At 39.6% G+C, this 23,913-nt stretch overlaps 2 protein-coding genes across 3 annotated transcripts; one reads left to right on the plus strand and one right to left on the minus strand.

Moving 5' to 3' along the window:
- Positions 1–3,127: 3,127 nt before the first annotated feature.
- LOC147193512 (beta-galactosidase-1-like protein 2) lies at positions 3,128–14,475 on the minus strand. Its single transcript, XM_086131023.1, has 18 exons — positions 14,349–14,475; positions 13,833–14,018; positions 13,690–13,758; positions 13,162–13,257; positions 12,774–12,882; positions 12,602–12,694; positions 11,665–11,746; positions 11,526–11,590; positions 11,358–11,442; positions 8,860–8,997; positions 8,403–8,662; positions 8,167–8,313; positions 6,219–6,290; positions 3,980–4,058; positions 3,815–3,902; positions 3,631–3,742; positions 3,412–3,528; positions 3,128–3,278 (listed from the first exon to the last, which is right to left on the minus strand). Exons 1-18 carry the CDS (start codon positions 14,438–14,440, stop codon positions 3,192–3,194), a joined length of 1,977 nt encoding a protein of 658 aa, XP_085987149.1. The 5' UTR covers positions 14,441–14,475; the 3' UTR covers positions 3,128–3,191.
- Positions 14,476–14,873: 398 nt separating this feature from the next.
- Positions 14,874–23,801, plus strand: ei24 (EI24 autophagy associated transmembrane protein). Of its 2 annotated transcripts, none has more exons than XM_086131723.1 (11): positions 14,874–14,997; positions 16,049–16,185; positions 18,054–18,199; positions 18,576–18,636; positions 18,762–18,828; positions 18,916–19,040; positions 20,189–20,308; positions 21,659–21,770; positions 21,851–21,962; positions 22,464–22,538; positions 22,628–23,801. In XM_086131723.1, exons 2-11 carry the CDS (start codon positions 16,144–16,146, stop codon positions 22,788–22,790), a joined length of 1,023 nt encoding a protein of 340 aa, XP_085987849.1. In that variant the 5' UTR covers positions 14,874–14,997; positions 16,049–16,143; the 3' UTR covers positions 22,791–23,801. The 2 variants fall into 2 exon arrangements, with proteins under 2 accessions (XP_085987849.1, XP_085987850.1); XM_086131724.1 differs by having other exon boundaries at positions 14,893–14,996; positions 16,045–16,185.
- The last annotated feature ends 112 nt before the right edge of the window (positions 23,802–23,913 follow it).

Consider the following 23,913-nt stretch of genomic DNA (forward strand, 5'->3'; position numbering starts at 1 on the left):
CTTTTGGATGTGTAGAAGAAAACAAACAATTTGATTGAGATGCCGCAGAAATGACAGTTTCAAGCAAATAGACAGAGAGAAAGACAAGACTAGTTTTTCAGGGTTTTTTTAAACTGTAATCTATTACCTATTCAGTTGATAACAGCTGTTATAAATGTTCTATTCTCATTAGATGTGCTATGATGAGGAATAAAAAGTGGATGGAGTATCAAGAAATTTTGGACACGTCTCATAAACAACTCCACTTGCTACGCAATTCAAATATCCTTCACTGCTTAGCTGTATTTGAAGACAAGCAGAAAGAAATCCAAGAACGTTTCACCTGCTACGTGGCTAAGACTAGAGCTCCTCTTAGCAAGAGGAGCCAGATGAGGTGGCTCAGGCATTTGGCGAGGATGTTTCCTCGACATTTCTGTGGTGAGGTGTTGAAGAACCCAGGGAAGACTCGGAGCACACTCGTAAAACTTTTGCACTCAGCTTTTCTGGGAATGCCTCGGGGTCCCCCCCGGAAACGCTTGATGAAGTGGCTGGGGAGAGGAAAGTCTGAGATTCCTTGCTTAAGATGCTCCTCACTGCATGGATGGTGAGAGAGAATATATCATCGTCCGGTATGTTTGTAATTGAGTAATAAACCGCAATTTTAGGAACGCAAACATTCTTGTGAAATAGTCTAAAGAATATCTAGCTTGTGAGAAATTGCACACAAAACTGAATGGAACAAAATATCATCATTGGAGTCTTGTGATTTTAAATGTAATGATGTAAAACTTCTTTTTAAAAGAATGTTACTTTTTGTGTGCGCCTCACCACAATGATACAGCTCATATTTACAACACAACCACAGAGACATTTTTTCTGAAGCACATGCATGCGCTTTTCTTCCAAAACAAATTATACTGGAGTAACAGAATTTGTCATTTAAAAAAAAATCACTGGTTAGCACATGCGCCTCACATTACAGAGGTCATAGGTTCAATTCCGGGTCTTGGCCTTTCTGTGTGGAGTTTGCATGTTCTCCCCGTGCGTGTGGGTTTTCTTCGGGTACTGCAGTTTCCTCCCACATTCCAGAAACATGCATGGTAGGTTAAGTGAAAACTATCTTGCCCCTAAGTGTGATTGTGAGTGTGAACGCCGCAAGTGAAACAAGAAGCGGTGCTGTCAACTGATCACCGCATGGTGGTGTGTTGGCTCCAATGGTGGAGGAAGATGTCGGTCCAACCTGACAGACCCAAACATCTGGTGAGGGTCTGCTGGGAATGTCTAGCGGAGTCCCCTGCTGTCAGAAAAGGGTTTGCAGTCCTTCCATTAGGGGAGACTGAGGACATTGATTCAGAGTAGAGCCTGCTCATTGTCAGGGAGGCCAACCCGAGCTGTGGCCATTAGTTGGCTCCTTCAGACATGTTTCTATCCTGGTCTCAATCTTTAATGCTATTGTATCATACTACAGTATCTTTGACGAAATGTGATCCAAATGAATAGAAACTTTCTTATAGTCCGCCTTGTGTAATGACGGTTTAATATTTTGTGCCTCCATGATAAATGGCATTTCTCCCGCCATGGTTGCCCTTCCACCCGGTTCTCATCTCATTAGCTTTGACAATCCCAACTTTTGTTTTTGCAATGAGAAGCGTCATTCTTCCAGAGGAATGACTTCCTCTGTGTCTGGAGGGGCTGATTCTGAGAACTCAATGGGACACGATGATTGGTTGGCACCCACTGGATTCTGCGACAGAAATCAGCTCTTTTTCACTCCCAATTGTGAAACAGACAGGAAGTACTTTTTAAGCAGATGGATCTGTTGGATTCTTCTTTGGCCAATTGAGACTTGGAACTTGATCCATATCCATGAGCTGACTAGTTAAGATGTTATTTAAGTCAGGGGTTGCTGTGCCAGTTTAATTTGTAGTGTAAATGTGCTGAGACATGGGCAATGCTGGCTCATCTATAGGTTGGTCTATGAAGAAAGGAAGCCGCCTTCTTTTCCGAAGGACTTTGTAGCTCAGACGATAACACATTTGAATAGTTCAAACTTTAAGTGTGTGGGGTTTTTTTTTCTCTGCAACAGATGATGAGAATCTCATCTTACTATGTGCATGTAGTCAGGGAAGTTTAAAAGACATGATGATGAACTGCATAATTTGTTTTGGAGACATTTTATCCAGTTGTATTTGTAATTCTTTTAAATAATAAAGCTGTGAAGGACAAGCTCTTTCTGAATGCTGAATCATTCGCAAGGGAGATCTTGCAGTTTATACTGTACAAACGCACTTTGCGTGCACCGCACTGATCTCTCGGACCCCAGCGTATCAATTTCTGCTTCTGTGATGCACTGTGCTTTTAAAACCCTGATTTTAATGGGAATGGGATTGAGCAACTGAATTCTATGAATGTGTGTACATGATCACAGGCAAGTGAATTGACATTATCTTACTCACATGCATAATAAATCTCATACTTAACCTGGAATTGCTGTGTCAGCATGATGGTGATGTTGGAGGTCACGAGGGATGTTTTCAGGCCCAGCTGAGAGCTGCCCAGCCGAGAGGACACTACACATGTGCAAGGACCGAGGGTGGTCACAAATCCCACTAAAGTGCCCCAAAGTGAGTTACCAGGAGGATAGCACTTGATTTGTCTTGAGAGCTGTCCAATTTCTTCTTTTTAAACATTGTCGCTAACCAGACCTGGCCAATCAATTAGACGACGCTGTGTGAGTGAGAGTGTGTGTGTGCACGGGAAAATGATTGACACACTATTCGGTCACACATTTCTGTCACAACAGTCTCTGTTCTGTCACACTGTGGCAAGTTTCAATATACAAATTAAAATCAAATCCTTGTTATAAGATGGGCCCAGTGATGGACGATTATGCAAAAATATAATTTTAATGATATTTTACAGTCACGTCCTACAGACCGTTGACAAAAAGTGTTTTGTTTTGTTTTTCAAACTGTAAACTCCACCCTACTTAAATATGTGCTTAATTCTACAAATAGGTTTAAAAATAACGTATTTTTCCCACCCTTTTGTTTGTTTGTTTTTTGTGACAGTAAATTCACAACTAACAATAACATTTATTGGCTGCAACAAACATCTTTAAACATCATTAAAACAAACTGTACATCAGTAAATAAATAATAATAATAATGATAATTGATTCAGCATACAAGACATACACGAGATGATGAGAGTCACTGAATGTCAACTGCCATGCCAAGATCTGCCGTGTCCTCAAAGTTGACCTTGTAGTCACCTTCTTGCTCCTCAAACACAATAATCTAATGATCATAATAATAAGAACTTAACAGGTCAGAGAGAGTCAAATCCGATCACAGACATCAGTTGAAACGCATTAAAAGTAAAATGATTATGCTCTTTGCGCTTTTTCATGAACAAATGACTCATACAAACCTGATTGATTCCCCTGTTGAGAAATGGACCAGGGAGGTAAAGAGTCTGCTGGGGCCCAATTGACCAGTAGCGTCCCAAGTTTATCCCGTTGATAAACACAACACCCTTCTGCCAGCCCTGTCAACCAAACGATAATTGCTCATTGCTAATCACTGCACGTACAACATTTTCATGCTAAGGCCTAGAAATGCATAAATGGTGTCAAAACATTCCACTCACCGGCAGTTTCACAAAGGTATCGCTGGGATACTGATACAGAAAGAGCTTGCCCATGAAAAAAGAAGGGAAGCTGGGATTTTCCGGAAGAGTTTTCCAAGGAGCCTGATAGAGACTAAAGCAAGACATCTCATTCAAGCAAACAGTGGCACAAAATAAATAAATTGTGATATGAAGGTGTACAAACTTATAAATAAAGCTGGGTTTCATTTCCAGGCTGTATATTGTGAACTCCCGGAGTGGAATATTGTTTAGCAAAATGTCCCCTACAAGACCTGCAAGAATGCACATTCAAATTGGCTTCTACATTGCAACCGGCATAACAACATCTTGCATTTTGTCGAGCAAACACCTTTACGTTGGTTGTCAAGGTCCCTTCCCCGGTGAACTCGTCCACAGTTTTCCACCAATAAACTTAACGTCCGCGGTCCCTGTTATGGATTTTGATCATTTGGTGATACTTGTCTCAACAAAAGGAGAAAACCCCACAATGTTTACTGAATTTACCGTATTGGCCCGAATATAAGTCGGCCCTGATTATAAGACGACCCCCTCTTTTTCAAGACTCAAGTTAGAAAAAAGACTTTTTGAACACCAAATTAATTTTTATACAGAAAATAATTCCAGTACAGTATATCTGAAACAAATGAATATAACGATATATTTGAGAGAAAAAGCAAGTTATTTTGCCTCATTCAAATCTTAATATCTGAAGATTTAAATATGTAAACTAAAGTGCAATCAAATTCGTAAAAGAATGGCTTCTGGTTTTTGAAATGTAAATTACATCATAACTTCAGCTGCCTGTTAACCTGGCTGATCTTCGTGCCACTTTTCTCCAGATTGTCACTACGTTTCTCCATTTTCTGGTATCTCTTCTATTATTTTCTTCTCTTTTCTTTCTTACCGCTATTTTTTATTTTTCTTCTTCGTGCTACCGCTATTTTTATTTTTATTCTTCGTGACAGGGTTCACTTTGGCCTGGGGAGTCAAGTTCAGCATTCGTTTCAATGATATCTGGCGTCATCTAGCGTCGTGAATGGGTATAATGTATAGACCCTGAATATAAGACGACCCCCACTTTTTCAGTCTTATTTCAATGCAAAAAACACCGTCTTATATTCGGGCCAATATGGTACTTCAAACCAAAAGATGAAATTTAAGTGTAATGAGTTTTTCCATTACATTTTTCTTAACAATTGCGATCCTGACCGACCTCAATTTTGTAGCTGACATGGCATTACTGTTCGAGGAAATACAACAGGCTCCGGAGTTACTGCTTACGGTTACGTTGTCAATCGGAAGAGTGGGATTCAAATGCCGGCAAGACAGTACATGTCTTTCAACAATGAGAGAGTGGTGATATAAAGACCGGTTGGCACATTGCTTAAACGGATTGATCATTTGAAATATCTGGGATCTTGGATGGGTGGCACTGAAAAAGATATCAAGATCAAAAAGTCTGCAGCATGGGGAAGTGACAAAAAATTGAGAAATCAATTCAAGCTGCACTTATCCACTGCGACTGAGGAATGAGTGCTCATTTCTGGCTGTGAGGGATGGAACTTATCCCCAAATCACTGCACATACACCATCATGCTGGGAACTGCTCTTAACCCTTTCAGGCACTCTGTAACCAGATAACATGATATGCTGTCCACTATAGTAACTGCCGTCCCTGAAAGGGTTAATGTACATTGGAACGACATGTCACAGACAAAAACCTATGTGGTAAACCTCCAAAATTCATAAATACCGTACATTTGGACAGAGACGTTTTGCTGGCCAGTGTACAATAAGCAAAGAGGAACGGGTAGATTCCAAAGCATGGGCGGAGGAGCCCATCTTGACATTCACTGAAATCCTGAGGCGGGATACTGGACTCAAAGCATCTTAGCTCAGGGCAGCCAGGGAAGCAGAGCACAGCAGATCTGAATACTAATCCGAAATGCTTCAATGTGTACTGATTTGATGTTAAAAAGTGAACGTTAACGCGTCAACACGGAGCTCACCAAAACATTCATGAATAAAAGACCGATGACTAAATCCGCAAGGAAAGTTCCTTTTCAATTTCCTGTATTGTGTTCATATTTGATTTTTTTTAATGAAGTTGGCTTAGGGTAGTTCGAGCGTGGGTTTTTTTTTCTCCCCCTGTCCTTCCCTTGTTTCTGACTTTTGGGTTGAGTGAACGCTGGCGCGTTTTGGCTGCCGCTGCTCAACCCGTATTATTTTGTGTTTTTTGTTATTGTAAAGTGTCCTTGGGTGTCTTGAAAGGCGCTTATAAATAAAATCTATTATTATTATTATTAGTAAACGTGATTTTGGTGAGTTAAAGAGATGCTAAAAGCAGCATACTTCTGGAATCTTTCTTTCAGGAAAACATTTTTTTTTTAAAGCCAGGATTTCAGAGTCCAAACTTTACAATTTTTTATTTTTTGGTTAATTCGGTGGTCTTTCTGCAACAACTTTGTCCAGGTGTATATCCAGTATCATTTATGATCATTTGCAGTTTAACAAGGACAAATCAGGATCCACCCCACTGCACAATGCAAAGAAAATGTATTGATCACTGGTCTATTCTAATTCCATACCTTGCCATCTGGAACAGCCAATTCCAAATTCTGGCGCTTGAAAAGCCCAATGTAACTTTTGTTTACAAAAACCTGTGAAAGAAACCAAACACTTCAAATTAGATAATTCAAAAATTTGGGCCCAGGGTTATAAAACATCACAGCATTTTTTTAACACCATGTACAGTATATTGTGGATAAAACACTTAGGTAGAAATTTGAACTACGTTGGAAGGTAGCCTCTTAATACAGTACAGAATGTTCCATTAACCTGCCATGCATGTTTTTGGAATGTGTACCCGGAGAAAACCCACACAGGTACCATGCAAACTCCACACGGCAAGGCCGCAGCCGGAATCAAACCCTGCCCCTTTGCACTGTGAGCCCAACATGCTAACCATCGTGCCTGCCCATCAGAAGCAGAGCAGAATTGCTCCTTGCAGTTGGTGGTGGAAAAACAGTTCACTGGCGCTGATATTTGTTTTCCAAATAGCTGACCCACTGTGCTTCTTTGATCAGATCAATAAAATATTGATCAGCCTCTCTACAGACATTTGATTGATTTCTAGAAGTCACTTAGACCTCGTGGCAGTAACTGAATCCAAACTTCAAACGCAATTTGTAGTGTTTCACCTTCACGGGGAACTGGATTTATGGCACCCACTGGAGCGTATAAGACAGGGGTCGGCAACCCAAAATGTTGAAAGAGCCATATCGGACCCCCTCCCCCCCAAAAAAATCTGTCTGGAGCCGCAAAATAAATAAAGGCCTTGTAATGAAGGAAACACATGCTGTATGTATCAATGTGAGCTACTGTATATTAGCCTACTATCAAAATGACTAAGTTGGCTACAAATACACAATGAGTCTTCATGATTAAATGTTTTTTCCCCCTTGCACTGCATCCTGTAGAGCAGGGGTGCCCAACCTTTTTTGACCCAAGATCTACTTTTCGATCAACCAACCTACCTCGATCGACCCGTTACCGCACGCACTTACCAAAGAACGCCTACCTACCTTCGTCGGGACATGACGCGGAGGCATGGGACGCACTTTTGCAGCGTGTTCACTATCGCAGCTCACGTGTACCGTTTTAAAATGCTTCTCTCAGCCCTCCACATTCTCATCCTTTGCGAGTACCCTCGGTGAATTGTACATGAAACGCATTTTTTTTTTTTTTTGCAACAGCCACCTGCATGGCATCCCACTCTGCTAATAGAAACGTGTCGCAGGCTATGACGCAAATCTTCGTTGACAGAAACGTTGAAATTTAGTATTTATTCTACACATTTTTACAGCATTGGAAAACGTTAAGAATGTTTGTGTCATGTTTTTCCTCCGACAGAAACCTTATTAAAACAAAAAAATTGATTTCCCTCCCCCATCTTTTTCCATTTTCGAACATTTTTGAAAGAGCTCCAGGGGGCCACTAGGGCGGCGCTAAAGAGTCGCATGCGGCTCTGGAGCCGTGGATTGCTGACCCCCGGAAAAGAGGAAAGGTGCTTACTTAGGTCTACCAGAAAATGCGATGAAAAAGAGATTTCACAGGGAATGCCCACATTTTAGTGTTGCTCCATCCAGAGTCAGTATGTGGAATGAAAGTGCGTGAATGACAGACAGGAGAGGACAGGAGAATTGGCCATGCCCAAAAAAAAATTTTTTTTAAAACACCAGCAACTGCGTGCCTTTTCCCTCTTGCACACATGGGAAAATATGGCTAAAATTTGCCACTGGTTCACACTAATAGTGTGAGCAAATCCATGTTGGCTGCACAATAAACGACACTATCGTTAACTTCCACTTCAAACTACAACCACAAAAATAAACACTGTTAACCCTTTCAGGCACAACAGTCACTACAGTGGACAACTTATCACGTTTATCAGGTTACAGGTTATCATTATTGAAGCAGGAAATAGTTAATTAAATAAACCAAGAGTTTAAGCTCTTATGGAACGTTACAACTCACAAGGGCACGATCTTTAACGTTGTTTCCTGACTTCAATAAGCCTCCATTGGTGATTGTTGTCTCATACAGTGTGTATCCGTGGGACTGTCCATTCTTGTTGTTCATTGGTAGATTTTCCATGTTAACCGGCGTGTCTGACTTAAATGGCTGTGGAGGGAGAAACATTCAAGGCTTGACAGAACAGCAACTCTCTGCTTCACAAATGTAGACAGGCAATCGTACGTTGAAAGACATACTCCCTCAGTAAAGCTCAAAGCATCCCATAAGGACAGGTGCTGGTACATGATAGCTGGTTCATATGCTTCCTTAGGTTGGAGCACTGGCAGGTCGGGGAACTCTTCACCTCCTAGAGTGGGAATCGAGTCACTATATGGTGCTCCAGCCACATCTGCAGAATATTTATTGTTTGCCTTACTGTTGAATTGAGAGAATAGATCTCTGAGGAGATGATACTTCTGAGTGTACTCTCCAGCTTCGGACAAGGGCGCGTCATAATCTGCAAAATATTGGAAATTACGTGCTGTCTATTGTTGGTTGTTGAAAATATTATTCATTTAAAAGTGCAGGATCCAAAATCATTCAAATACTACTGACCTCAGGGATTTACATCATTATCACATTCACACAGCGCATGTGCATGAAAGAGAATGTGAGTTTATTTTAGACTTACGTGTTTGACATTGAGGCACCTACCGTAGCTAGGGACCAATGCTTTGTAGGAAGGTTCAGCCAACCCTCCGCTAATGAAACCAAAACTGGAGCCTCCGTGGAACATGTACAGGTTTACAGACATTCCGCGCTTGAGAATTTCTCGAACAGTGGACACCATATCTGAGAAAGAATTCGAAATATCAACAGCAATCACTGTCATCTTATAAAATATTTAAGTAGATTCGATTCAATAGCAATGACAATATCTTTGATACACATCGAGCCGCTTTATCTGGAGCTCATTCAGAATAGCTTGACCTATATTTGAACATTTGCATTTCAATTTACATAGCAGAAAAGTCTCACTGCATTGTCAGATGAGAAAAGAAACAATACTGTACCAGTGTACATTGAACGACTGTAGTTAGCCCTAATGCGGTGTATTTAAGCTTTTCATGCACCAATTATAACCTGTAACCTGGGAACATGATAAGCTGTCCACTATACTGACCGTTGTCCCTGAAAGGGTTAAAAGAACAGATATGGCAATGGTAATAATATGAGCTGTGGTTAATGACGTATGACCCTGAGCGACAGACTTCAGAAAACAATGTTAGAATAAGTACCGGCAGATGTGAAAAGTTGTAGACATTTCTAGAAGATAAATCTATAAACTTTGAATGGGGGAGGAGGGGATTAGCTTGCAGATTTGTCAAATTTCAAGGTAAATATTGTCTATAGGAAAGGAATATATAAACTGCAGGGGTGCCCATTACGTCGATTGCGATTGACTGGTGGATCGCGGACTGGTCCCAAGTCGTTCGCGAGAGGTGTAGAGTAGAAAAAAACAACCATTTGTGTGTCTTTGTGCATGTTGGTAATATATATTTTTTGTGTTAATGTAGACCGCACCCTAATCATCCTATCAGTCTCATTTTCACAAAAAGTGAAAAATAAAATAAAATTAAATAAACCAGGTAAATCTTTAACCTATGGTGGCGCGTGACTGCGTCACTGGAAGTTGTTAGCGCTCAGCAGTCTGCAATTGCAGCTTGTGATCAGAGCTGCTGCGCTATATCTTTTATCGTTATCATTATTCTCATTCAGAGTTTGTTTTGTGTACAATTCACCGAGGGCACGGGCAAAGAATAGGAATCTAGAGAGCCGAGGGAAGCACTTTAAAACGATACGTGTGAGCTACGATAGTTAACAGGCTGCAAAAGTGCGTCGCATGCCTCCGTGTCAGGCTGTTGCTCATCATGGCGTGCGTGTCTATGTGTGTGCGCGTGCACGGTAACGGGTCGATTGCGTTAGGTTGGTTGATCGAAAAGTCGATCTTGGGCCCAAAAGGTTTGGGCACTCCTGATATAAAGGAATCCAGTACTTAGTACCTATTACCAATGATCGCATGGCATAAAATCTGGTTGTTTTGAGATAGATTATGTAAAAACTGCACCGTATCCACCTGGCCCCCACCAGAGCCACCTAACCCCATGTTCTCTGTAATGTCTTCATTTAGTTTATTCCCGGCAGAGAAGAAAAATATATACTGAGGGATGTTACTTGATGTATACGCCTTTTTATTCAGTAAGACTTGTATGTGCAAATAGAACGAGCCGTGAAACTGGGTGAGATATTTTCTTTTTCGAGTGAGAAAGGTATGCTCTGCAGCAAAGCTAAAGTTGTAAGCGAAAAATATGGACTAAATGGAAGCTGGACTACCTCAAGCGACACATTCAGCAGAAAAGTCATTTGAATGATGTTGGAATTATACAAAGACTCAAGGGGAAAGGGAGTGGTACAATATTGCGGGAGAGCGCAAACGACCAGGAGAAAAAGAATCGGCTGTCACACAGAAAAAAATCCGACCCTGAGCAAGTTAAAGTTCTAACTGACTATATTTTACTTCGCCATTAAAATGAATGTACCAAATATTGGATTGATGTTGATTTGATTCCTAATCAATGTGTTATAATATAGCGTTATTTGTCAATGTAAAAAAAAAAAAAAAACGCCTATAGTAACAATTGTTAAAATGCGCTTTTTTCACATTTTTAGGTAGTGGTGTGCCACAGGATTTTTCCAATGAATGAAATGTGCCTTGGCTCAAAAAAGATTGAAAAACACTGTTGTAGACATCCAGATGTTATTCATAGTCACTCTCGTTTTTCATGGTTCCCTGTTTGTATTTTCATTATTTTATTATTGCTCTTGATCTTTGGTTTCACGTTACTGGACTTTTGACATTTTGTGCATTCCTAGCGTTTCCTTGTACCTTTCCTTTTTCAAACACTTTTGGTTTATGCGTTGTTTTTCCTGGCTGCTTATGACCAGCGATTTCTGTTTGAATTTTGTCGGTGCGCTTTTCTGTAAATATTTCTGATGTCGCGTTTTGTCTGAGGCTGCATTTCTGGGGTCATAAAACATTATTCGGTTCTGGACCTAACATTTGGTGATACGAGAATTTTGCCGGACGTGAACGATACAGTGTATAAACATGCAAGACTCAAGGAAAATAATTTTAAAGTGACAAAACATACCCTCTGGGGGGAGCACGTGGTGGAGGTCACCCCATACATCATACCAGCCTGTCCAGTAATCCATAACCATGGTTGGTCTGTTTGGCTAACAATCCGAAAAGAAGCCATAGTGTGTCATTCGATACTCTTCAAAGACAGTATGGGTAATGATGAAGAAATGACACCTACCTGGATCATGTTCAGATCCTGAATGGCTCTCTGATTTAGTTTCTTCAACTTCACTGATCTCATAACTACAAGACAACAGAATTTAAGCATATGTTGAGTCTATGGAAGAGAGTGTGTGTATTGGTGATAAATACTTTACCTCCATCTACACCCCCTGACCTAAACATGTTGTGGTTGTCTGACGTGAGCAGGAGCTCACTGATCCCTCTGGACTGCAAAGCCTTTCAAAAAGTCACCACAATCAAAATACCGGTACTGTATAACTTTCTAAACAGAATGGAGTCATCTCGCATTTTGAAGGGTATGCATAAAGGACAGATGCACTTATAAAAAATAAAAAAAACCTCCCTATGTTAAGAAAATTGTTTTTGTAAAAATGTTTACGGGTAGTACTAATATTTCATAATGGAATTAACTGTACTCAAATCTGCGTAGTAATACTGTGATATAAAACTGTGATAATTTTGATCATGGTAATCGTGATATGACTCATACGCTAAGACACTCGTCTTACAGTTTCTTTCCATTTGAAATGACTCCCAGTGTGCTAAAGCACAGTGATTAAAAATATTTATTCATAATAATAGTAAGTAGTTAGGAGATATTTTTAACACATCTTGAAACTCTGCCCCGATTATACTGTCTTATATTGTTTATAAAATGTTATATTTAATTGTCTTATCTATGACCTGTATTAATGTACAACACGTTTCTTACGCCACAATTGTTTTTCATGTGTTTTATAAAAATAAAAATATTTATTCATAATAATAGTAAGTAGTTAGTAGATATTTTTAACATATCTTGAAACTGTGCCCCGGTTATACTGTCTTAAATTGTTTTGTAAAATATTATATTTAATTGTCTTATCTATGACTTGTATAAATGTACAACGCTTTTCTTGCGCCGGAATTGTTTTTAATGTGTTTTATATATTAAAAAAATATATTTTATTACTTTAAAGCTGAGCATCAAATTTCAACATTGCTCTTGGATTGCATGTCATTAGTTTGCGCAGGTGCATCTCATGCTGTGGCCAGAGAGTGTCTGCATTCGTATTTAGTGTGTCATCTTACCTCTTTAATGAAAGGCATGTAAGTATCATCCTTCGCAAAAGACCCATATTCATTCTCAACCTGGACGGCAATGATGGGACCACCTTTCTTAAACTGAAAGACAAAGGAAGATGTATTACAACAGGCGACATGAACCTGATCTTTAATCAGACTCGATAGAATGTAAGGCCACCTGCAAGGGAACAACTTTTGGAATAAGTTTGTCAAAAAAAATGTTGACAGCCTTAGTGAATCCAGGGTATGTTGTTCTCACTCTCATGTTGCCATCTTGGAGAAGCCAGCTACCAAGAAACAGAAAAGATGCTTGGCCAAATAAATCCACAAATCGACAGGAACAACCAGGCCACAGTGCGCCACCCCATTCCGGACAAAGCTTCACTCACTGAGCCTGAGTCTTCCCCTGACAATGAGACACGACTTTTTCACCCAGCTTGAATTGAACACAGAATGGGTTGTGTTTCGTATCAAGTGACTTTTGTGCGGCAGTAGCGTAACAATCATTTTTATGGATGGATGTCTACATTTCACCACACAAGGAGCTTATGTCTTCAGCGTCTGACCTTGGCAGCCCCCCGAGGTCCATCTCAGAGGAGATGTAGGGCCCTGGACGTAAAATCACCCACAAACCAAGCTCAGCTGCAAGATTGATATATGCTCTGAAATCCAAGAGAAGAGATGAAATTCAGTAAGGAGCAGGAAGGCAAAAACAAAGTATTCACACCGAGTGAAGGTTTCATATCACAAAGTTAACGCAGCATCAAGTGTGCCTGGCAACAAGAGGAGCAGGCTATGATGTGGCATCGTGTTTCATATGTGCCACTGCTGTGTTTTCAATCGCTTTGGAAATTGCTGTTGTTGTGGAGATGCTGTCGTTGTCAGGTCGGGTGCCCCGACTCTTGCTTCTACCCAATGCACTGGGGCTTAAATGGTGAGAGAGTGGAACCTGAGTATTCCCATTGTGCAACCAAAGAGTTGCCGTGAATTATACAGTATGTATTTGCGCTTGGTGGATATGACCCGACAATTGTCAAATTTATCAGTGAGGTGGTTAACCCCAAGCAATATGTTGTCAAGTAAGGTAGTCTCACTCTAAATCCAGTTGTGTACGGAAGTTGAAGACTTCTCTCTGTGGCTGATGAAGACTCCACGGCACAAATCTGCATTAGCACATAAAGCCTTTGGTTAACGTTGGTCTGGGATGATGAGTGATATGGTACAAAAACATTCCTACGTGGTGAGGGTATTGATCCCACAGGCTTTCATTTTCATCAGGCGGTCTCTCCAGTAGGCCCTGGGCACGCGAAAATAGTGGATGGATCCGCCGAGGATACAGAAGGGCTCACCCTCCAAGGTGAACCGGGATGAGTTGGCACTCAGTCCGAATTTCCTGCTCATTCTCTGCCCCACTGTCGGCATGCTGAAGAATGCAATTCATACTCTATATGTCATCACATGACAGTGATTTGTGCTTGAATTAACATGACATGCTTGAAAGTGCAAGCTTCCCGCACAATAAGCATGAACATGTTTGAATTGAGAAAAATGATTGTTTCAAATTATGCAAACCTAATTATTTAACCAAAAGGGAAAGTAGCATAACAACATGAGTGAACATATTCTAAAATGCACTAACCTGATTGCAGTCTTTACAAATGGGCTTGTAAATGAACATTTCTCATATAGTTTGTACAAAACACACTCCCAGTAACTCTCATTAAATACACAAATAAGTCAGCACACAACTTACCCGAGGTATCTGTATGTGATGACAACAGCAACAGAAAGGCAAATGAGCGCACATTTTCTTTTGTGCACATTTCTTATCCTGAGGACAACCATAGATGACGATGCGTGGAACACAGCCGCAATTGAGCTTGAACTGTATCTCTGGGAAAATGAAAATTAACACAGGATGCTCAAAGCGGTGAGAGAGCACCGCCTTCGGGGAGTGACTCTATACAAGGATTTGACTTATTTTATTTAACTCTATAAAATGGTCCTTGCAAAGAATACTCATCGTCTTTTTTTGTAAAATTGGCTCGCACTATCGATCGTTTTCCATTAACATTTTTATCTGTGGTTTTATTGTTCTTGTTTTGATTGTAAAGTGTCCTTGAGTGTTTTGAAAGGCGCTTATAAATGAAATGTATTATTATTATTATTATTATTAAAAATGGGACTATCATAAAAGCCTGTACAGTTATGGGTTGAAACAGTAATAAAAACTACATTTCCCAGCATCCTTCATAGTTGGAGCTTGCGCAATGTGTATTTTCCCCCCGGCCCTTGATCGTCTATTCAGTCAGCGTTCTTGTTGTTGTTAGTGCTGCCACAAGCCACATACAAGGGGAAGACAAACAAGAAACGTTCGTTTGTCCAGTTGCTTGACGCATGAGGTAAGGACGACACTGCCAATGACTGGGCGCTTTCCTCGCGTGGTTAAGTGTTGTCTCATTTTGTCAGTTATCACAAGAGTTGCACAAGGTGGTGAACATTTCTTGTGAGGTAGCAGCGTAAACAAACATGCTAGCTGTGTGCCGACAAATTGTGAGACCAGACATAAAATTGAAACCGACATTTAAAGACAAATGTTGACGTGCCATACTATCGATGCTCTTTTCGGCAGGCAAAAAGAAAATGTATACGCTCAACGTCGGGTAACCCTGAGATAGCATGCTAAATGCCTTCCTAAAACAGTATATAGTAGGAACGAATATAAAATTTCTCGATATCACAAATTCTCTGTAACTGATCTGGTTTCATGTTTAATTCGACCCCTGTGTGTTTATCCCACCGAAATGTAACAACGCAAATTAGATTATTTCGATTCTTAGTGTGTGAGCTAGGGCTCTTTGATCTGTGGTGTTTACACATTTGAAAGTGGCTTTCTTCTTGATCTTTCACGTTCTTTAATGTAGAAAAAGCCAGGTAAACACGAAGAACATCTACTGTATATCTATCTATCTATCTATGTATGTATCTATCTATCTATCATGTTCTTTAATGTAGAAAAAGCCAGGTAAACATGAAGAATATCTATCTATTTATCTATCTATCTATCTATCTATCTATCTATCTATCTATCCAATCAAAATTCCAAGTTATTACACTTAATTAGCGAAGTGTGAGCCTGCTTATAATTTATGGCATGAATTATTTTTTTAAATTAGGTAATAACATTTAAATTTCTTTCAGTAATTTAAATATTGCAATAATATCAATCTTGCAATATTCAACACCCATATCACATGTTTTTTCCCCAATATCGTGCAGCCCTACAAGTTCCCTCTTATTTCATTACGAATTGTATGCATGTAATAATGGAGTATAAGCTAACACTGCTGTACAGAGCTGTTTGGCTATCTAATCTACACATTCATTTGTCTTTGTCTAGGTCTGCCTCCGATCACTTTCCTGATCCGTTGTACTTTGTCTGGTTTATGGCAGGTTACAGGGTGAATATTTTTCTGCCATGAGAGCTGACCAACAGGTCAACAGTCCCCATTCCTTCTGCAGTTGATGGATCTGCAGCTGGTACAGAGATGACAGACAGTGTCAAGGCCTTCCTCCGCAATGTTGCGACGGTCAGCAACACACACATGAATCCACAGCACATGGCACACCTGTGTAGATTACACTGGCACTGAAACCAAAAGTACCGATGCACTTGGCAAATTTCTTGTGAAAAATATTTTGTACAGCCTTGCCACTTCCAAAGTTGAAAGTCCCAAAATGACTTTATTACATCAACAACATAACCATCATCATACAAATTCACAAAAAAGTAAAAGTGTGATAATAACCATCTAACAGGAAATGGAAATTGTGTGTGTATGAAACTTGATGTCCTAAAATGTTACAAGTCCTTGCAAAGCACATGCACAAGAAACCAACTTCCGTTTTTGCTGTCAAGTGTATATGGACAGTACACATTGATTGTGTTAGAACGTTATGTGGCCATATTTATCATTTCAAAATTAGCAGTGGATAAAATAGCAGACCTTGTAAAACTGTACCTGTGAGTTGTTCTCCTTCGTTTTGTGGATTAATAAAAAGTCATCCAATGTAACATATTGTATGGTGAAGTTATCACTTATACTGTATATGTTACAAGTATCGCCTCCAACAATGGGGACCCTAAAAAAACGCAATTCGACATAGTTCACATTGCCGTTCAATGCATCAATGCATACACAATCCTCATCATGTGGTCATCTTTTTTTTTGTCCAAGCCACACAACACACCCAACCACCAACTCTTACTATGGTCGTGTATGGACAAATTGGCACAGCGCAACACACACATTAGTGCACTGAAAACACACACGCATGCAAACACAGCAAACACATTTGTTGTAGCATAAAATTGTTTATCTATAAAGCAGAGTTGCACTACATCGTAAATTTCATTATTTTGATTACTTGCTGTTATCAAGATATCTGACAGACAAAAAAAAAATCAATTTTAGCCATATGGCACCACCATAGGATATTATAAGTATCATGTTGGTAGCAGCACACTAATAATGCACTCCTAGCAAAAACATAAACCTTATAAAACATACATAGAGTCACAGAAATTGCATCTGGCGGGCATATTAGCGGATAGACATGAATGGAATTTCAGAGAAGCACACCCCGCCATGCAGAGTTTGAGTAAACAAATTAAAGTATACATTTTGCTCGCAACACTAATGATGCACTTGAAGCATTAAATCAACCCATACATATAATGACAGAAATTGCATCATAATGCGCACTTGAGAGGATTGACATGGATGCAGTTTCACGTCAGTGACTGGTATCCCCAGGCCAGCCTTCATAGCCTCGATACTTTGAAATAAGGCTTGCAGCAGCTCGATACAGATGCCCGGTATTGGTGCTCGTCCACTAATGTCATGGATTAGATCTGCCCTCAAACTGCACTTTGATACCCACTACACATTTTTTAAGTTCCTGATATGTTTGCTCTCCAAAAGACTTCGGTGGAGGCTATCGCATGATGGCACTCGTGATGGTATGAGAGAATGAGATGTGATGAAAAAATTTCAGATATGATCATACGTCAGTAATACGTTTGGCTAAACTGATTTTTGCTTTTGGTCATGTATTAACACAATTGTGTCTTCCAGAGCATACATACACGACTATAAACCTTATGTGTTATGAGCATGAGACAAAGATACCAGCTTTACACATTCATCTCTGAAAGAGTGATCTGACAGCACATTCAGATATGTTGCATGTTGTAATAATACATAAGCCTGATGTCATACCTCTGGTTTTTAGACTCTGGCATTGAGTTTATGAAGGGACTATTGGCGACATTTGTTCCGCACAGATTTTTGAGTCTTGTCATCAATGACAAATTCCTGTTTTCTGCACATTTTTTCCCCAATAACGTAGTATGGTTCAGAACTTGTGTTCTCTTTTTCACCTGGGACCTTTGCAGGGGATCAAGGATTCCATACTCGGGATTGGAACCATCTCCAAGCTGGATGCCCGCATCCAGCAGAAAAGGGAGGAACAGCGGCGAAGAAGGGCCAGCGGGGCTTTGGCACAGAGACGGGCTCAAAGTGAGGAGCGTAAACCTGACAAGTATGTCAAACAGTTGCATTGATTCGAAGGATTGCAATCCAAACTAATACAATTACTGTCATATACCATTGATATAAACCCAGAGGTGCCCATAAAAATTTTGGCATGGTCCTCAAATGAGCACGGAAGGTGGTTGTTTGGTGCTCATCTATAATGCATTATATTTTTAACCCTACACTGGTTAAAAAAAAAAGAAGTTAAGTGTAACTTAATTTGGGCAAATATTACCTCAATGCATGAACATTTCAAGTAGCAAATCGGCTCAGGGAGTCAATTAAATTTGTAATGAGGGTAAATCGTATGCAATAGTGATTTGGATTACTGTATATATATTTTTGTTCATTTTTACTTTAATTATTTACTTACTTATTTTTAGTGACCCCAAAGTAGCCAGCAGGATCTTTCAGTGCTGTGCCTGGAATGGAGGAGTCTTCTGGGTAAGAGGCTCAATGTACATGTCTGTGAGGATCGTGTTGAATCATGACACTCTTGAAAATTGGAAAGAAATTCTACTCTCAGCATCTTCTGATAATATTTAATCTTATTATTTTGTTTTCTGTAGCTCAGTCTTTTTCTCTTCTACCGGGTGTTTATCCCACTACTCCAGACTCTATCTGCAAAAATTATTGGTATGTACTCGAGATGAAGATTTAACCGTGGCGATGGACAGTTCAGTTGTGAAATCCTCCTCAGAGAACAATTTTTTGTTGCTACAGGCGACCCCTCGCTCCATGGCAATGTCTGGTCATGGTTGGAGTTCATCCTGACATCTGTCTTCAGTGCTCTGTGGGTTCTCCCACTGTTTGTCCTCAGCAAGATTGTCAACGCTATTTGGTTTCAGGTTGGTCCCCCAATGTTGACAGCATTTTTCTGAATGACCACGTGTTGTGTTTAGGGTCTTCTTCCCCTCAGAGGCAGACAAAGTGGGATGTACTTTCATGTCCATTTCCCACAAAAACGTGTAATTTTATCTGCATAATAAAAAAATACCAACAACACAAGTCTGCCACACATTCCCATTCACTTTTTGTATATTTGTCCACACATGAACAAAAGTGTCGACTCCCCTCGGTTCATGAAAGAAACTTGCGCGGTCTCAGAAATAACGTGAATCTGACAAAATTAATAGTATACAAAAACATTGAATGAAAATTAATCACTGAAAATCAGACACTGCTTTTGAATTGTGCTTCAAAAATGATGGCACACACTTGAAATAGACCAGGTGCTTCTGATGATACGTTATATACTGTGTGTGTGTGTGTGTGTGTGTACATGTATAAATATATATATATATATATATATATATATATATATATATACATATGTGTGTACATGTATGTATATATACATGTATACACACACACACACACATACATATATATATATATGTGTATGTATGTATATATGTGTTGTTTTGTATTGTCATTTTTTTTGTTAACTTTTCTTTTGATAGCGGCGCGGACACCCGCAGCGGCTCCTCTTGTTTCATGTTGAGAGGGAAGAAATTTCATCTGTGCTGTATGTTACATGTTACACATACAGTACATTTGACAATAAAGTTTTATCCAATCCAATCCAATATATTTATTTTATTGTTTTGGTGATTTTCACAATTTTGTTGAACCAAAATTCTAAGTCAGTGTCGGATTTTCATTTTTATTCTGTGTGTTTATTACATAGGCCTGATTCAAGTTATGCCTGTGACCAATGTGGATTTTCCTTTCATTAACAGTGGGATACGAACAATTTTGTGCAAATGTGTAAGTGATATGTCGGTTCAACAAATTGGCCATTGATCAGGCTGAGTTTGAACTCGGCTTTCCAAACAATGCTTAATCAATGTTGACTCATGATTTAACAAGGGTGTGTGTGTGGGGGGGTGGGTTCTCGTTATCATATAGGGCCATTGAAGCTCTGATTTTTGGTTGGATTGAACATACAGGTCCATACCATATTTGTGTCTTGATAGTTGTGTACTTGTTGCAGGATATAGCTGACTTAGCATTCGAAGTGTCTGGCTGTAAAGTGCAACCATTCCCGAGTGTGAGCAAAATCATCGCAGATATGCTCTTCAACCTCCTCCTCCAGGCACTCTTCCTCATTCAGGTTTGCACCTTGAATGTGTGGTTAGTAGGGGCTGAAACATATCTTACAATATAAGTCATTCGTATTGGTCGATTTCGCTAATTATTGAATTTTGCATTTTTAAATGTTTGTTTATTTATTTGGTTCAAAATATGGACCAGAGAGGAAAAAACGCTGAATATAGATCATTTCATTTTAAGATATGATATTTAAGATTTAATAAGGCGTCAATGCAACTCTGAAGAAGTCAAATAAACAGGTCAATCTTAAGATAAAATGAAATGCCTTTTTAAATATAATGTACTTAGTGGGGCTAGGTGATATGGCTGGAAAAATGTTTCATGTTATAAATATTTCATTTCAGTCATTATTGATCTTTTTTTTTACCGATTGAAAATGGGGGAAACAATTACATTGATTAAAGATAAACTTACATACAATTCAACCGATTAAAAATGCAATTCAATAAAACACAACTATCAAGAGGAAAAATATTCTTCCAAACATATGGCAGTAAAACTTAATTTTCAAGGACTGTCCACCAATGTGTATTGTAATGTGCAACGCTGTTGACATCCATGCTCCTCCAGCAGAGCTCCGTAAATATTTATTTGTGGAAGACACTGCTACTCCGTAGCGCTCTCGTTGAGGCAATTTCAGAACATTAACATTAATTTCTTGTTCATAAATATAGCGAACTCACACTCTGAGTTGAGCATCCATCTTATGGCTACTTTGTCTTTTTAGCTGGCTCATTTTGTCATACGACATTTTTTTTTTACTTGTCTGTGTAGTGTGACTCTGAGAGGGTCGGAGCTGGTTAACACCGGGGGATAGCGAGTCCTTAACTTCTACACCATGTATCCATTCAAAGTTTTTTGATCATGTTAGTGTGTAGTATAATGTTATTGCAAGAGTTGTAACTGGTCATTTCTTTGTCATTTCCTTTAAAGAAGTTAAGGTTATAAATGACCAATGTTAAGGTTAAACCACAACTTCATTCAGCGTACGTACGTATGCCACACATGGTTGCATGTGCGTTCGTGCGCTTTGTCGTTGTTTATCTTCTGAAGTGGTTGGGGCGGACCAGTTCACAAAAACCGTGTGGTACGCTCAAAACACATTTTTGTGCTCCAAATTTCCTCTTAGGTGCTTGTAATTGTGGTTAACCTCATACTGTACCCTCTGCCTACAGCATGCAGAATGTCGAGGTTGGGATTTGGTTCGTGAACTTTTTTTTAATTTAACTGGTATTGTTTTGAGCACAATTTCTGTTGATATTTTTGAAAGGGGATGAATATCTCCGTGCTAAACACACATGCAGTAAAGGTGAGTTCTGTCAGACTGACACTGTGCATTTGTGTCCTCTAGGGTATGATTGTGAGCCTGTTTCCTATCGATGCCATCGGACAGATGGTCAGTCTATTGCACATGTCTCTGCTCTATTCTCTGTACTGTTTTGAGTATCGCTGGTTCAACCACGGTAAGATAGCCCGGTACTTTTGACTCAAATGGAATGCATATGTCATGTTTGTCAAACTGAAAGTGATTGACGTTTAAAAGGCATCGAGATGCACCAACGGCTGTCCAATATTGAGAGGAACTGGCCCTATTACTTTGGCTTTGGTTTGCCCATGGCTTTGTTGACAGCCTTGCCTTCATCATATATCATCAGGTAAAGCCTCAATTCCACGGATGTACATTATTTTCCCTATTTGGCTTGATCATGCATTTGTCTGCTCCATGCATATAGATAATGAGGTGCAAAGTGTGTGTTAACATGATAAGTTGTTTTCTTACCTGGGTGTTACATTCAAGCGCACTAATGAAGATTGAAGAAACTGGTATTTGGAGATGAGCTGTGTGGAAATAAGAACTGACGGGACTTTGATGCGCTGTGTTTGAAAGAGGCTGGAGAACATTTTTAAGATGTCTATGCTCAGCATTTAAGATAAGATAAGATCATCTTTATTTGTCCCACACTGGGGAAATTTGCAGTCTACAGCAGCAAAATGGGGGAGGGGGGAGACATTTGTTGATTTATGTTATTTACCAAACATGCTAGTAGAAATTGGAATTCAGAAACAGCACAAATAATTGCCTGTTGGGTACTAATACAGTTACAAAGAATCATAAAGTACTGCATTACATTTTAGAGTCTTTATCTTCTCTTTAGTGGCTGCTTGTTCTCCATCCTCTTCCCTCTCTTCATCATCAGCGCCAATGAGGCCAAGACACCAACAAAGCTGTAGTAAGTGACAAAATCAAGCCGAAGTTTTGAGTCATTCAATTTTATGTCATTTCCCCTCGCCGAGTCATCTTGTACGTCCCGATTTTTAGTCATTTTCAGCTGCGTCTCTTCTCGCTGGTGGTGTTCATCAGCAACAAGCTTTTCCACAAGACGGTCCACCTGCAGTCCTCGATGACATCATCAACATCCTCAGAGAGGCTCACATCCCCTCACACCTCCCCTGTCCGACAAAGACTGCTGCCTACTCAGTGATGTTGATGCTGCATGAAGGACCCTCGCTTAATGTGACAAAGGTTTTTCCGAAGGAGTTCCTTAATGTGTTTTGCAGCACTGGGTTTACATGTTTTTAATCTATTCTCTGCCCCTTTTATTAATATTCATTTTTTTTCCACAATGTCAGTGTGACATATAATTGCTCTGTGCCTCACACTCGAAACGCATAATTCACTCACAATTGTTTTCTTTTGTCATTTTTTTCCCACTCTCATTTTATATAATGTGCCATTTGAGTGACTCTCCTTTAAGAAAATGCAGCACAATAAATCATCTAGAATTTGAAGGATTTTATTTGCTTTGAAGCAACTAGATTGTTTTGCCAGTTGCAGTATGTGTTTGTTTGATGGCGGATTGTTTTACCAGTTGCAGTACGTGTTTGTTTGATGGCGTAAGTCTCATGGTCATGTGACTGTCAGGTTATGGTGTCCTAGCAGTTCCAGGAAAATTGTTGGAGACATTTTCCTTTTTTTTTTTTATGGGACCTAACACAAAACAAAAACGGTGTGACTTGTGGTGTGCTGGTTTCTGATTTTCCCCAAGTTAAAATGGTCCTCAACCTCTGGAAAGATGTGCTCATTGCATACAAGATGACCCCAAAACTGTTTTTAGTTATTATAAATGTATTCAATTTGGGGAATGATGCTGCCAAGCTGCAAGCACGTGTGTTATTTCATGTTGTACCGCTAAAACATAACAATATTCCTAACACTTTAAACATTGACCTGCGTACTGTAAACACTCTACTGATGTGACGCAAGTATGTTTCCCCTTTTATTTGTTCTGTGTATATTAAATTCTGAACGTCCAACCAACATGCAGTATAATGAACCCCTCCAGCACCTTCAACGGGTTGTTAAGGGGCCTGAATTTTGACCATACATACATAACTCCTAAGGGCATAGTAGTGTTTGTGTAGACTGATTGTGAGTGAGTTTTGTAATGGAAATGCATCTCATTTTAATAAAGTGAAATGGGATTTCCCAGTGATGGTGGATTAAAATTCTAAATGTCTGCTTGCAGAATTATGCAAACACATTTTTTAATTTTCATTTGATTATTAATCCAAAAAAATTTCAAATGGCTGTCAATGTTTTTCCTT

This window comes from Hippocampus guttulatus, chromosome 15 (genome assembly GCF_054856545.1).
Source record: "Hippocampus guttulatus isolate MCC_2025c chromosome 15, RoL_Hgut_1.0, whole genome shotgun sequence".
NCBI classification, from domain to species: Eukaryota; Metazoa; Chordata; class Actinopteri; order Syngnathiformes; family Syngnathidae; genus Hippocampus; species Hippocampus guttulatus.